A 12,708-nucleotide genomic window follows, 5' to 3' on the forward strand; every position below is an offset into this window, starting at 1 on the left:
GATCTTAGTTCCCCAACCAGGGATGGAGCCCTTGCCCCCTGCACTGGAAGTGCAGAGTCTTAGTCAGTAGACCTCCAGGGAGGTCCCCAGCATGGCTTTTAAAAGCAAAAATTAAAACCTGCTTGAATTTCCAACCATAAGAAGAGTTAGTAAAGAAAATTGTGGAATGATGGAGAAAATGATATATTCCAAATGAGAGCATAACATTTTGATGGTTTACAAGAGCAGATTGCAGATAGACTGAGTAAATATATTATTCATATTGCACTAAAACCACGGACAACATCAGTAAGTGGCCCCTTGGGAGACGGACCTAGTGAGATCTTTTTTGTTTCTGTATTGTTTAAGGAGCTTTTCTGGTAATCCAGTGGTTGAGACTGTGAGCTCCCAGTGCAGAAGGCAAGGGTTTGAGCCCTGGTCGAGGAACTAGGATCCTGCAGGCTTCTTAGTGAGGCCCCACCTGCTAAAAAAAGAGAGAGAGAGGGACTAGAGAGTGTTACCTAAACAAAAAACATTCTCCACTTCTGAGAGCAGCCCAAGATGGCCGACTTTGAGGATCGGGTGTCAGATGAGGAGAAGGTACGCATAGCTGCTAAATTTATCACTCATGCACCGCCAGGGGAATTCAATGAAGTGTTCAATGATGTCCGGCTACTACTTAATAATGATAATCTCCTCAGGGAAGGGGCTACACATGCGTTTGCCCAGTATAACATGGATCAGTTCAGGCCTGTGAAGATAGAAGGATATGAAGATCAGGTCTTAATTACAGAACACGGTGACCTGGGTAATAGCAGATTTAGATCCAAGAAACAAAATTTCGTTTAAGTTTGATCACTTACGGAAAGAAGCAAGTGACCCCCAGCCAGAAGAATCCGACGGAAGTCTCAAGTCTTGGAGAGAATCCCGTGACAGTGCTTTAAGGGCCTATGTGAAAGATCATTATTCCAACAGCTTCTGTACTGTTTATGCTAAAACTATAGATGGGCAACAGACCATTATTGCATGTATTGAAAGCCACCAGTTTCAGCCTAAAAACTTCTGGAATGGTCGCTGGAGATCAGAATGGAAGTTCACCATCACACCACCTACAGCCCAGGTGGTTGGAGTACTTAAGATTCAGGTTCACTATTATGAAGATGGCAATGTTCAGTTGGTTAGTCATAAAGATGTACAGGATTCAGTAACTGTTTCGAATGAAGCCCAGACTGCCAAGGAGTTTATTAAAATCATAGAGCATGCAGAAAATGAGTATCAGACAGCAATTAGTGAAAACTATCAAACAATGTCAGACACCACATTCAAAGCCTTGCGCCGGCAACTTCCTGTTACCCGCACCAAAGTCGTCTGGAACAAGATACTCAACTACAAGATTGGCAAAGAAATGCAGAATGCTTAAAGGCTGAATGTAGGATTCTTCAGTACATGGAAAGAAAGGATTCAACATGTGGTCATATGATAAATAAGTGATTTATAAACAAGGGTGATATTTTGCTAGGGCTTTCAAAAGTTAACAGGTTTTCTAGCCTAATGGAATACTGTTGAACTTAGAGCATTGTCTTGATTGTTTTGTGTTTTCTGCCTTGTAATTTTGTTTTCACTATATCTACTTGTAAATCTTTTTTTTTTTTTTAATTCTGCCACATTTAATGATGGAGAGAGATATCTACCCTGGAGTCATTTTACTGTTTAGAAAATTTTCCTAGCCATGAAGCCCTGTTACTGACATAGACAGGTAATATATTCAGTACTTTTCCACCCCATCCTTCAAAGTACTTCTGGTGTTCAGTGGTTTTTACTGATTGGCCAACAGCTAAAGAGGCTATGCTGCAAACTGTAGCTGAATGGAAGACACATTCATCCTTCTCCCTCCAGTTGCTTTGATCATCATTTATAACATCTCATAACTGTAGTTTCATATGTTTGGATTGGGGCTTTTCAGGTTCATTTTGGAGGCCAAGGAAGTTTTCTGGAAATTCCATCATAGCCAACTTCTCTGGGGAAGTTGCTTTTAAATCCAAAGACTTGAACCACATTCCCTACACGAACATGTTTGCTTTTTTCCCTTTCCCTCATTGTCTCTTTCCCACCTAGTACCATTATAGTTATAGACATGTGCATTTTTAGAAGAGTGTTATCCATTTTTATTACTGTTTTTTTAATATTCGAAAACTGCTGACATACTAGGGGTATAGTAGAGTATAAAACTTGAAGAAATGCAGATGTTGAAGGAATAATAGGTATCTTGTGCTTTAATACTTTGTGGCAGGATTGTACTATAAGTGAATGAATCAAACAACTATGTCAATCACAAACAACTAAAACTGAACCAAAGTGAAAAGGATAACTTTCAGGCAGTATCTTTCTATTGTAACCTGTTATTTAAGGGAATACTAGTGATTTGTTCTAAATAGGATGTAATACTTATTCCAAATTACTCTTTCTCAGTCCTGCCTGCCAACTCAAGTATAACTGTGATATAGCAACCCTTCCCAGGTTTATTGGCAGGTACAGGTGTGATCTCAGAATACACAGGTGACATAGATATGATATGACAACTGGTAATGGTGGATTCATTTACATTGTTTACACTTCTATGACCAGGCCTTAAGGGAAGGTCAGTTTTTTAAAAATCAAGTAGTGTCTTCCTCCAAACACACGTCAAAAATAAGGGTATTTATGTTTCGGCTTTGTTTTTGCTGAATAATACAGTCAAGCAAGAGTTTATTTTTAAGTGACCTGTTGATTTGTGTAAGCATTTTTGTTTATTTCAAATAAAATATATTTGTATTACTTGTCATTCATACTATCCATCCATACTACACTATCCTCTGTATCAGGTAGTCCAATAGAAATACACCTGTTTTGTTCTTAAAAAAAAAAAATCCTCCACTTCTATATTGTTTAAACTTTACATTTATCATATGCTACTTTTTGATAAGCAAAAGAAATAAAGATGTTCCCATTGTCATAAACAATGAAAGAGAAAAATTAGCCTAAAAGCTGTGCTAAGTAGTGAGGATTGGAAATGATTTTAAAATATGGTCCATCTCCTTGATGGATTCACAGGTTAGCTGGGCATATTTAAAGAAGAGAGACTTCCTGACTCTCCCAAATCATTATCTCGGTTTTCCAAATCACTTTGTAAATTTTATTTTTACATGATTACATGAGACCTTCCTTCCACTAATTTTGAAGCTTTTCATTGCTTTTAAAGTCTCAAGATACACTTTACTTCACTTTTTCCCTTATTCATTCAGGAAATATTTACAATACATCTCATGGTTCAGAACAGCCAAGGCACTGTATTATGTGCTATGTAAAACCAAGGGATTTCTGCTTCTGATCTTGAGGAGTTTGCAGTCTGATGGGAAACACAGAGATTTACATAAAGAGCAATAATGTGTAAGACAAGGACTTCCCTGGCAGTCCAGTGGTTAAGACTTTGCCTTCCAGTACAGGGGGCACAGGTTCAATTCCAGGTCAGGGAGCTGAGATCCCACCTGTCTCTGGGCCAAAAAACCAAAATCGAAAAGCAGAAGCACTGTTGTAACAATTCAACAAAGACTTTAAAAGTGGTCCACATCCAAAAAAAATCTTAAAAAAATAATTATAACACAAGACAGCAAATGGTGATAAGTGCCCAGAGAGATGAACTGAATTAAGAATCCCAGGGCTTCAGAGAGCATGTCCTGGGGACTGTAAGAGGTGAGAGGACGGCCAAGGCTTTGTGAAAGGGCTGCTGACCCAGGGTGGGAAGGAAAGGTTTCTCAGTTTAGAGATGAATTGAGAAATGCACAGTAGTTACAGCAAGCACTGAAGCTTACTGCTGTTGTTTCTATTTCCAATGACTAAACCTCACCCTCTGGCACACACCCCTTCCTTTATGTTGATAACTGAAGCCTGAGCACACGGACTTGGTGCCACCCATGATCTGCCGGCAGGCGCCTGACCTGGGGATGGGCTAGGGAGCCGTGGCTGAATGTTGGCATGGCTGTTCAGGGTCACCACCCCTCACCCCATCAAAGTAGCCCTTGGATAGACTTTTTGGCAAACGGAAACCTCTCTGCAAACCCGATCCTCTGAACTAAGTCAAAAATCACACGTGTGTGAAACCCACGATCCACCTCCTGCACGTCTGAAGGCAGCTCAGGTTCACTGGGGCCCTGACACCAGCCGTGTGAGTGAAAACGGGCTCTTGAGCAAACGCCCCTCTGTGAAACAGCAACTCTAACCATTTCCTCCTAAATCCTTCTTTCAACATTCTAGAATGTCACTCGATGAAGATGCTCACTTTCTCCTTTTTTATTTCGTTCTCACCACAGTTTAGGGAAAGACTTCATGAAGGCCACCCCTTCCTTTCCCGATAACCAAGAGGAGCTAAGTCATGTGGCTGGTGGTTTTGATGGAGAGCATTCTAGCAAACACTTTGGGAAGCACTGAGATGGTGAGCGCAGACGTTCCTGGGCGCAGTCGCAGGGGTGGGTCTCTGTCATCCTGTTCTGTAGACATTTATGAAGCAGCAGCATATCCCGGGCACAGGGGATACACGAATGACACACCCGGTCCTTAGCCTCTAGGCAGCTGCAGGCTGCTGACAGTGATGTGGCAAATCAGACCAGCAGCTCCCATTATTCGGGATCTCCTCTAGGTCAGGGGCTGTGTCAGCGTGGTTTCAATCCTACTCTACCAGCCTGCAAGGTAGGTTTCGTGAGCTTCTTTCCACTGATGAGGCTTCCCAGGTGGCTCAGTGCTAAAGAATCCACCTGCTAATGTAGGAAATTTGGATTCAATCCCGGGGTTGAGAAGATCCCCTGGAGGAGGAAATGGCAACCCACTTCAGTATTCTTGCGTGGGAAATCCCACGGACAGAGGAACCTGACGGGCTGCAGCCCATGGGGTTGCAGAACAGTTGGACACAACTTAGCAGCTAAACAGTAACAGCAACAAAATTCCACTGACAAAGCAACAGAGGAGGTGCTCGGCGCCGGGGCGCGCCCGGTGGAGGCTGGGGTGGGGTCCATCCCACTGCCAGATGAGGGCACCTGAGGCCCACAGTAAGCATACAAGAGCGCACAGAGGCAGGGGGCTCTGGGGAAACAGACAGCACCGTACGAGGCAGATGGAGAGATGGGTAAGCAGTTCTGAGCCCAGAGAGATCTATTCAGGGGCAGAGTCCCCAGTCCTGGAGCCTGCAGAGAAATGGCTGTGCTTGTGCTCAGGAATCACGCGAGGTCCCTGCTTCCAGAGGGGAGGTGTCGTTTTCTTTTAAGGAACTTACATTTAACTCATTCATTCATTTATTTATTTTCGGCTGCACTGGATCTTCATTGCTGCTCACAGGATTTCTCTCGTGGTGTCTCGAGGGTTTCTCTTTGTGATGGCTTCTCTCGTTGCGGTGCACGGGCTCTCGGCACATGGACATCCGTAGTTGTGGCACACGGGCTCAGTAGTCATGGTTCCCGGGCTCTAGACCACAGGCTCAGGTGTTGTGGCCCACGAGCTCAGTTGCTCCACAGCATGTGGGATCCTCCTGGACCAGGGACTGAACCCTTATTGGCAGGCAGATTCTTTACCACTGGGCCGCCAGGGAAGTCCTCAGAAATGTCTTGAGCTCTGCCTTCTTCCACCCAAGAGCTTTCTTCCCTCTGGCTGCCCGTTTCCCTGGGTCAGCCACCCTGAAGGTGCAGGAGGACACACACAGGAGAGACTTGGAGGAGCATGGCCAATCTCCTTTCTGGGAAGGGCGGTGCTCCCCTGGGAGTGATTTGGCAAAATCGGGGCATATCAAGTAGAGAGCATTGTGTGTCTGTCACAGACCAGGTTCTCCAGGGGGAGGGGTGGGCCCGTGGGTGGTCGAAGGTGGCACTGGTCCCGAGAGGTTTGTTTATCTTTTCCACCAGTTCCCAAAAGCTCTGCATGTAGTGGTCAAACTCGATCTGTGACATTGGGCAAGACACACTTCCTGTAGAATCTTGTTGATTTGTTTGCATAATGTGCGCAGTGTTGGACTCGATGATTTCCAAGGTCCCTCCCTGCTCTCAACATCCACAAGCCTCCGTCAGCATTTTGAGCAGCAAGATGCATTCTCACAGTCGTCCCTGGTGGCTCAGATGGTAAACAACCTGCCTGCAATGTGGGAGATGGGTTCAGTCTCTGGGTTGGGAGGGTCCCCTGGAGGAGGGATGGCAACCCACTCCAGTATTCCTGCCTGGGAAATTCCATGGGCAGAGGAGGCTCGTGGGCTACAGTCCACGGGGTCACAAAGAGTGGGACACGACAGAGCAACTAACACTTTCACTTTCGTGCACTCTCACACCTCTTCAACCATGTTAGATGAGTTATTTTTTATTGCAATAATCAAACTTTACTGATGAAAAGAAGTATCCTAAGTCCTAAGCAGCTTGTTATACATGGAGTGGGGAAAGGGTATCCTATGCCCTCATGTACTGACAGAATATGGAAATGTGAGTTTTACAGATTTTCAAAGTAGCTGGTGTCAGAGAATGCAGGTATTAACCAGGTACTTCCCAGGTGGCTCAGTTGTGAAGAATCTACCTGCCAATACAGGAGACCTAAGAAACACGGGTTTGATCCCTGGGTCAGGAAGATCCCTAGAAGAAGGAAATGGCAAGCCACTCCAGTATTCTTGCCTGGAGAATCCCATGGACAGAGAGTCTGGTGGGCCACAGTCCATGGCATCTCAAAGAGTTGGACACGACTGAGCATCACTTATTGGCTACTGAGGTTTAGACGCTGCCTGAACCCCAGTTTCTACTTCTGTCAGTTCCACAGCTGTCCCCAACATTTTTGGCATCAGGGACTGGTTTCATGGAAGACAATTTTTCCAAGACCAGCGAGGGGGTGGAGAGAGATGTTTTCGGGATGATTCAAATACATTACATTTACTGTGCACTTTATTTCTCTTATTATTACATCGGCTTCACCTCGGAGCAGCAGGCATCAGATCCCTGAGTCACAGGTAAGCATCGTACTATGAAGAGTTGTTGCAAGGATCAAATAAGATGATGGATACAGAAGAGTTATAGGTAAGATGAGAAACTAGGCCCGGGTACATTAGGAATGGAATTTCCAGTATTAAATTCTTGATGACTGAAGACTCGGCTGGTCAGGCAAAAGACAAGAGGACGTGTATCATGGGTGAACACAGGCAATCATGGGTCAGGACCCAGCACTGCGGGGGAAAGTTGCTGATAAAACGACAATCTGAAGAAGGTGAATTTATTTCAGTTGAGGAGAAGGGTGGGAACAGTGGTGAGCCAATGGAGAATTTTAGAGGATAGAAATTTGTGAAGCGAGTTCTTCTTTATGTAAACATATCTCCTCCCACGGGAAACCAAGCACCGAGGTCAGAGAGTGCTGGAGTTCACGGGGCTTCTCAGGTTGCTTGCCTTAGGATCATCTGACCGCCCCAACCCTGGCATTGAAGGATGAGGAGACAGACCAGGGAAGGTGAGGTGACTTCCCTGAGGTCACAGGAGTAGGAGCAAACTCAAGGGACCCAGGAAAGGAGCATTAAAGAGGGAGAGGGAACATCGACCCTTGAGCTGGCATCTGGGGTAGGCAGTGGGCAGATCTCGCCTCACTCCCAAGGTTGTACAGGATCCTGCCAGGAAAGGTTTCTGACCTCAAAGGTCAGAGTAGGGAGGTGGGCTCCTGTGGTTTGAGAAGTAGGCTAGGACTCTCAGGACACAGATGCAGGCCTTAAGGGACTTCCCCTGGGGCTTGGCAGTAAAGAATACGCTGCAGTACAGGAGATATAAAAGATGTGGTTTCGATCCCTCCAAGATCCCTTGGAGGAGGGCATGGAAATCCACCCTAGTATTCTTGCCTGGAGAATCCCATGGACAGAGGAGCCTGGTGGGCAACAGTTCTTGGGGTCGCAAAGAGTCGGACATGCCTGAAGCGACTGAGTGTGCACCCATGTATATGCCTTAAGCTGAATCAAACTAGGTTGCACGACAAAAGTGTAAATTCATGTATTACCCACCTCTATGCAATATCAGTAGATTCTTCACATTACAGTGAAGTACCTTTGCACCCTACATGGCTTCCCTGAGCACAGGATGTGTGAATGAGCCACTGCCATTGGTTTGCAATGGTCGTGTGTGCGTACTCAGTCATTTCAGTCGTGTCTGACTCTTTGCAACCCTATGGACTGTAGCCCCCCAGGCTCCTCTGTCCATGGCATTATCCAGGCAAGAATACCTGAGTGAGTTGCCATGCCCTCCTCCTTAGGTTTGATCCTAACTGGTGTCTACTGCATCTTCCACCTTTCTTTGGGATTGGAATTCCAGTTGAGCTATTTCAAATCCTAAAAGATGATGCTGTGAAAGTGCTGCACTCAATATGCCAGCAAATTTGGAAAACTCAGCAATGGCCACAGGACTGGAAAAGCTCAGTTTTCATTCCAATCCCAAAGAAAGGCAATGCCAAGTAATGTTCAAACTACCATACAATTGCACTCATCTCACATGCTAGCAAAGTGATGCTCAAATTTTTCTAAGCCAGGCTTCAACAGTACATGAACAGTGAGCTTCCAGATGTTCAAGCTGGATTTAGAAAAGGCCAAGGAACTAGAGATCAAATTGCCAACATCTGTTGGATCATCAAAAAAGCAATAGAGTTCCAGAAAAACATCTACTTCTGCTTTATTGACTATGCCAAAAGCCTTTGACTGTGTGGATCACAACAAACTGCAGAAAATCCTTAAAGAGGTGGGACTACCAGACCACCTTACCTGCCTCCTGAGAAATCTGTAGTGTGTAGATCAAGAAGCAACAGTTAGAACTAGACATAGAACAACAGACTGGTTCCAAATTGGGAAAGGAGTACACAAGGCTGTATATTGTCACCTTGCTTATTTAACTTCTATGCAGAGTACATCATGAGAAACCCTGGGCTGGAAGAAGCACAAGCTGGAATCAAGATTGCCAGGAGAAATATCAATAACCTCAGATATGCATATGGCAGAAAGTGAAGAAGAACTAAAGAGCCTCTTGATGAAAGTGAAAGAGGAGAGTGAAAAAGTTGGCTTAAAACTTAACATTCAGAAAACTAAGATCATGGCACCCAGTCCCATCACTTCATGGAAAATAGATGGGGAAACAATGGAAACAGTGTCAGACTTTACTTCCTTGGGCTCCAAGATCACTGCAGATGGTGACTGCAGCCATGAAATTAAAATTCTTGCTCCTTGGAGGAAACGCTATGACCAAACTAGACAGCATATTAAAAAGCAGAGACATTACTTTGCCAACAAAGGTCCGTCTAGTCAAGGCTATGGTTTTTCCATTAGTCATGTCTAGATGTGAGAATTGAACTATAAAGAAAGCTGAGCGCCAAAGAATTGAACTGTGGTGTTGGAGAAGACTCTTAAGAGTCCTTTGGACTGCAAGGAGATCCAACCAGTCCATCCTAAAGGAAATCAGTCCTGAATATTCTTTGGAAGGACTTATGCTGAAGCTGAAACTCCAATACTTTGGCCACTGATTCGAAGAATTGACTCATTGGGAAAGACCCTGATGCTGGGAAAGATTAAGGGCAGGAGGAGAAGGGGACAACAGAGGATGAGATGGTTGGCATCACCGACTAAATGGACACGAGTTTGAGTAAGCTCCGGGAGTTGGTGATGGACAGCGAAGCCTGGAGTGCTGCAGTTCATGGGGTCACAAAGAGTCGGATACGACTGAGTGGCTGAACTGGACTGAATCACTCTATTGTGTGGCAGAAATTAACACAACATTGTAAATCAACTATATTTCAAAAAATAAAATAAAAAAAAAATCACCATTTCCATACTGTATCTAACTACTGTTTTAGTTCAGGTCACCACTTCCTAAGTTTGGTGTTGAGAGCAAGTGTCAAGGTAGTATAAGCAGCCCATTAACATGGGATATGTGTATGACAGGAAAATATTTATTCTCAAGTAACACTAGATGAGTAATTTCAAAAACACTTTCTGAGCATCAGCAGTTACTAAATCCTGTATACACTACCTGCTAAGGAGTGGTTTCTTTATAAGACCTATAAGTGACATGTAAGAAAACAACATCTTTTTATTAATATTAGACTAATGCTTATAAAGGTCACCCTTGGTGACTCAGTGGTCAAGAATCTGCCTGCAGTGCAGGAGACAAGGTTCAATCCCTGGGTCAGGAAGATCCCCTGGAGAAAGAAATGGCTACCCACTCCAGTATTCTTGCCTGGAGAATCCCACGGACAGAGGAGCCTGATGGAATTACAGTCCATGTGGTCGCAAAGGGTCATACACGACTGAGTGCACATGTGCATGCAATGCTTATACGTGTCTTGGGACTCTTTTTAGAGATCATCTTTATTAGCTGGATCAGTGATTTCATCCGGCTGGACCATGGTAGAGGCATGATGAAGTCCTCTGTTCATAACATAATTTAGAAGTCTAGAAGGGAAATAAAGAATGAAATTCAAGCAGTAAGTCTGGAGATGTGAATCAGTTTCTGAAACAAGATGAAGGGAAGTGTCATGGCCCAAGACAGAGCACTCACTACAGCTTCCGGAAGTTGCCACTGTGGGGATGGCCAGAGGCACTGGCCACAGAAGGCAGCTCCCTGGACCTCTTGCATCCCCAAGGCCACTCCTGTTATCCCATCCCAAATGTCAGGGACCTTGGAAGAGGGTGGGCGGCAAGCCAAGCTGGAAACATTCTTGTGAGGGCAGTCCTGGGTCTTAGGAGTCCCTTGACCTTATCTCAGGACATGTGTGTGTGCAGGCTCAGTTGTGTCTGACTCTTTGAGACCCCATGGACTGCAGCCTGCCACACTCCTCTGTCTATGGGATTCTCCAGTCAAGAATATTCTCCAGTCAAGGTTGCCATTTCCTTCTCCAGGGGATCTTCCCAACCCAGGAGTTGAGCCCATGTCTCCTATGTCTCCTACATTGCAGGCAGATTCTTTACCACTGAGTCATTGAGGAAGTCCCTATTATTTTCTAAGGAAAGCAAAAAGTTGGACAAAAAAAATGTAGTTCATTTTAGTTAATTACAGTATATCACATGGACTTCGCTGGTGGCTCAGATGGTAAAGAATCTGCCCGCCATGTGGAAGACCTTGGTTCGATCCCTGGGTTGGGAAGATCCCCTGGAGGAAGGCATAGCAACCCCCTCCAGTATTCTTGCCTGGAGAATCCCCATGGACAGAGGAGCCTTGCGGGCTACAGTCCGTGGGATCACAAAGAGTCGGACACGATGGTGACTAAGCATAGCACAGTACACCGAGTGGCTAAGTCTTGAGTACTGTTTCCATAACTGTAGTAAATAATGCTGTAATATAAATGCTATATACTGATTTCTTCTCATATATATGCATGTATGCTTAGTCATGTCCCACTGTTTTCCACCCTATGGACAGTAGCCCACCAGGCTCCTCTGTCCATGGGATCCTCCAGACAAGAATGCTGGGGTGGGTTGCCATTACCTACTTCAAGGGAACTTTCCAACCCAAGGATTGAACCCATTTCTCCTGCATCTCCTTCGTTGGCAGGCAGATTCTTTACCAACTGAGCCAGCTGGGAAGCCAATTTCTATTTAATAGAATATATTTATTTATATTGGGAAGGGATCACAACATATGAGACCTAATTGTTTTCTTCCACAGAAGGGAGACAAAAGATAATATCAAAGCAGAACAAATCAAGAAATAGCAGCATAGGCAAGTGGTTTTTCAACATATAGAGGCAAAAATTAAAAAAAAACAACAACAACAACTAAAGTAGTTGGAACTAGAAACCTCTTGATGCGGGAATCAAGGGTGGGCAGGCTGGCTTGGGGACTGCTGCTTTTGTTACAAGCTCTTAAAATGATTTCACTTTTTTTTTTTAGCCACGTGGCATATGATGTCTTAGTACCCCAACCAGGGATCAAACCCCTTGCTGTGGGATGGTGGCGTCTTAAGCACTGGACCACTGAGGTAGTCCTTTACTTTCTAATGCATGTGCATAACTTTAAAAATTGGAATTTTCTAAAGTAAAGGGGAAAGATAAGCTTCCAGACATCTGTAGGTATCTATAGAGACACGAGTGCATTAAATGATGCAGGATCTGACACATCTCAAAACCCCTGTCCCGCAGGACTCAGCTGCCCACAAGTCCCCAGGGTGACATTCCAGCCTGCTCAGATCTGCCTCTGGCTCCTCCTTCCGAGTTGGTCTTTAGGTCACTAAAGGCTGACCGAGTTGTCTTTGGAGGTTTCTACCCAGTGACCAAAATGCAAGCTCTAACAACAGTACTCTTTTTTTAGCATGAGAAAGAAAGGCATAGGTTGCCAGCGAATGAACTAAATGTTATATTTAGCTGGGAAGATAACATATCCCTAATGTCTGGATTTATCAAAACAAATTCCAGATGGCAGGCAAGCCATAGCGTGGGGCCATCTGCTAAGTTACAGCAGGGCTCATTTTTCTAAAGGCGAAAAGTAGCAAATGTCAAAACTTCTGATGGAGAAACTCTATCTGTTGCTCCTACTGGGGTAGTCATCCTGAGCTCTGCATCCTATATGTGCTAATTTAAACACCTGTCACCGTATGTCCTTTCTAATAACTGAATGAGGAACTATGCTTTTTTAAAAAAGAAAAACACTTAGAGGGAGAAAAATCGTATGACAAACTTACATGCGGTATCTAAGAAGAAATGATACAAATGAACTTATTTATA

The 12,708-nt window shown here is 44.5% G+C and overlaps 1 protein-coding gene and 1 long non-coding RNA gene across 2 annotated transcripts; both read left to right on the top strand.

Moving 5' to 3' along the window:
- The first annotated feature begins 519 nt into the window (after positions 1 to 519).
- LOC112578000 (F-actin-capping protein subunit alpha-1-like) lies at positions 520 to 2,800 on the top strand. Its single transcript, XM_045162192.1, is given in 2 exon segments — positions 520 to 800; positions 802 to 2,800. Coding segments are annotated over 2 exon segments (858 nt in total). The 5' UTR covers positions 520 to 540; the 3' UTR covers positions 1,400 to 2,800.
- Positions 2,801 to 5,546: 2,746 nt separating this feature from the next.
- On the top strand, positions 5,547 to 7,152 carry LOC123328397. Its single transcript, XR_006543186.2, has 2 exons — positions 5,547 to 6,116; positions 6,958 to 7,152. It is a non-coding gene; the product is annotated as an uncharacterized LOC123328397 (long non-coding RNA).
- Positions 7,153 to 12,708: the final 5,556 nt, after the last annotated feature.

This window comes from Bubalus bubalis, chromosome 12, assembly GCF_019923935.1.
Source record: "Bubalus bubalis isolate 160015118507 breed Murrah chromosome 12, NDDB_SH_1, whole genome shotgun sequence".
In the NCBI taxonomy this organism is placed as follows: Eukaryota; Metazoa; Chordata; class Mammalia; order Artiodactyla; family Bovidae; genus Bubalus; species Bubalus bubalis.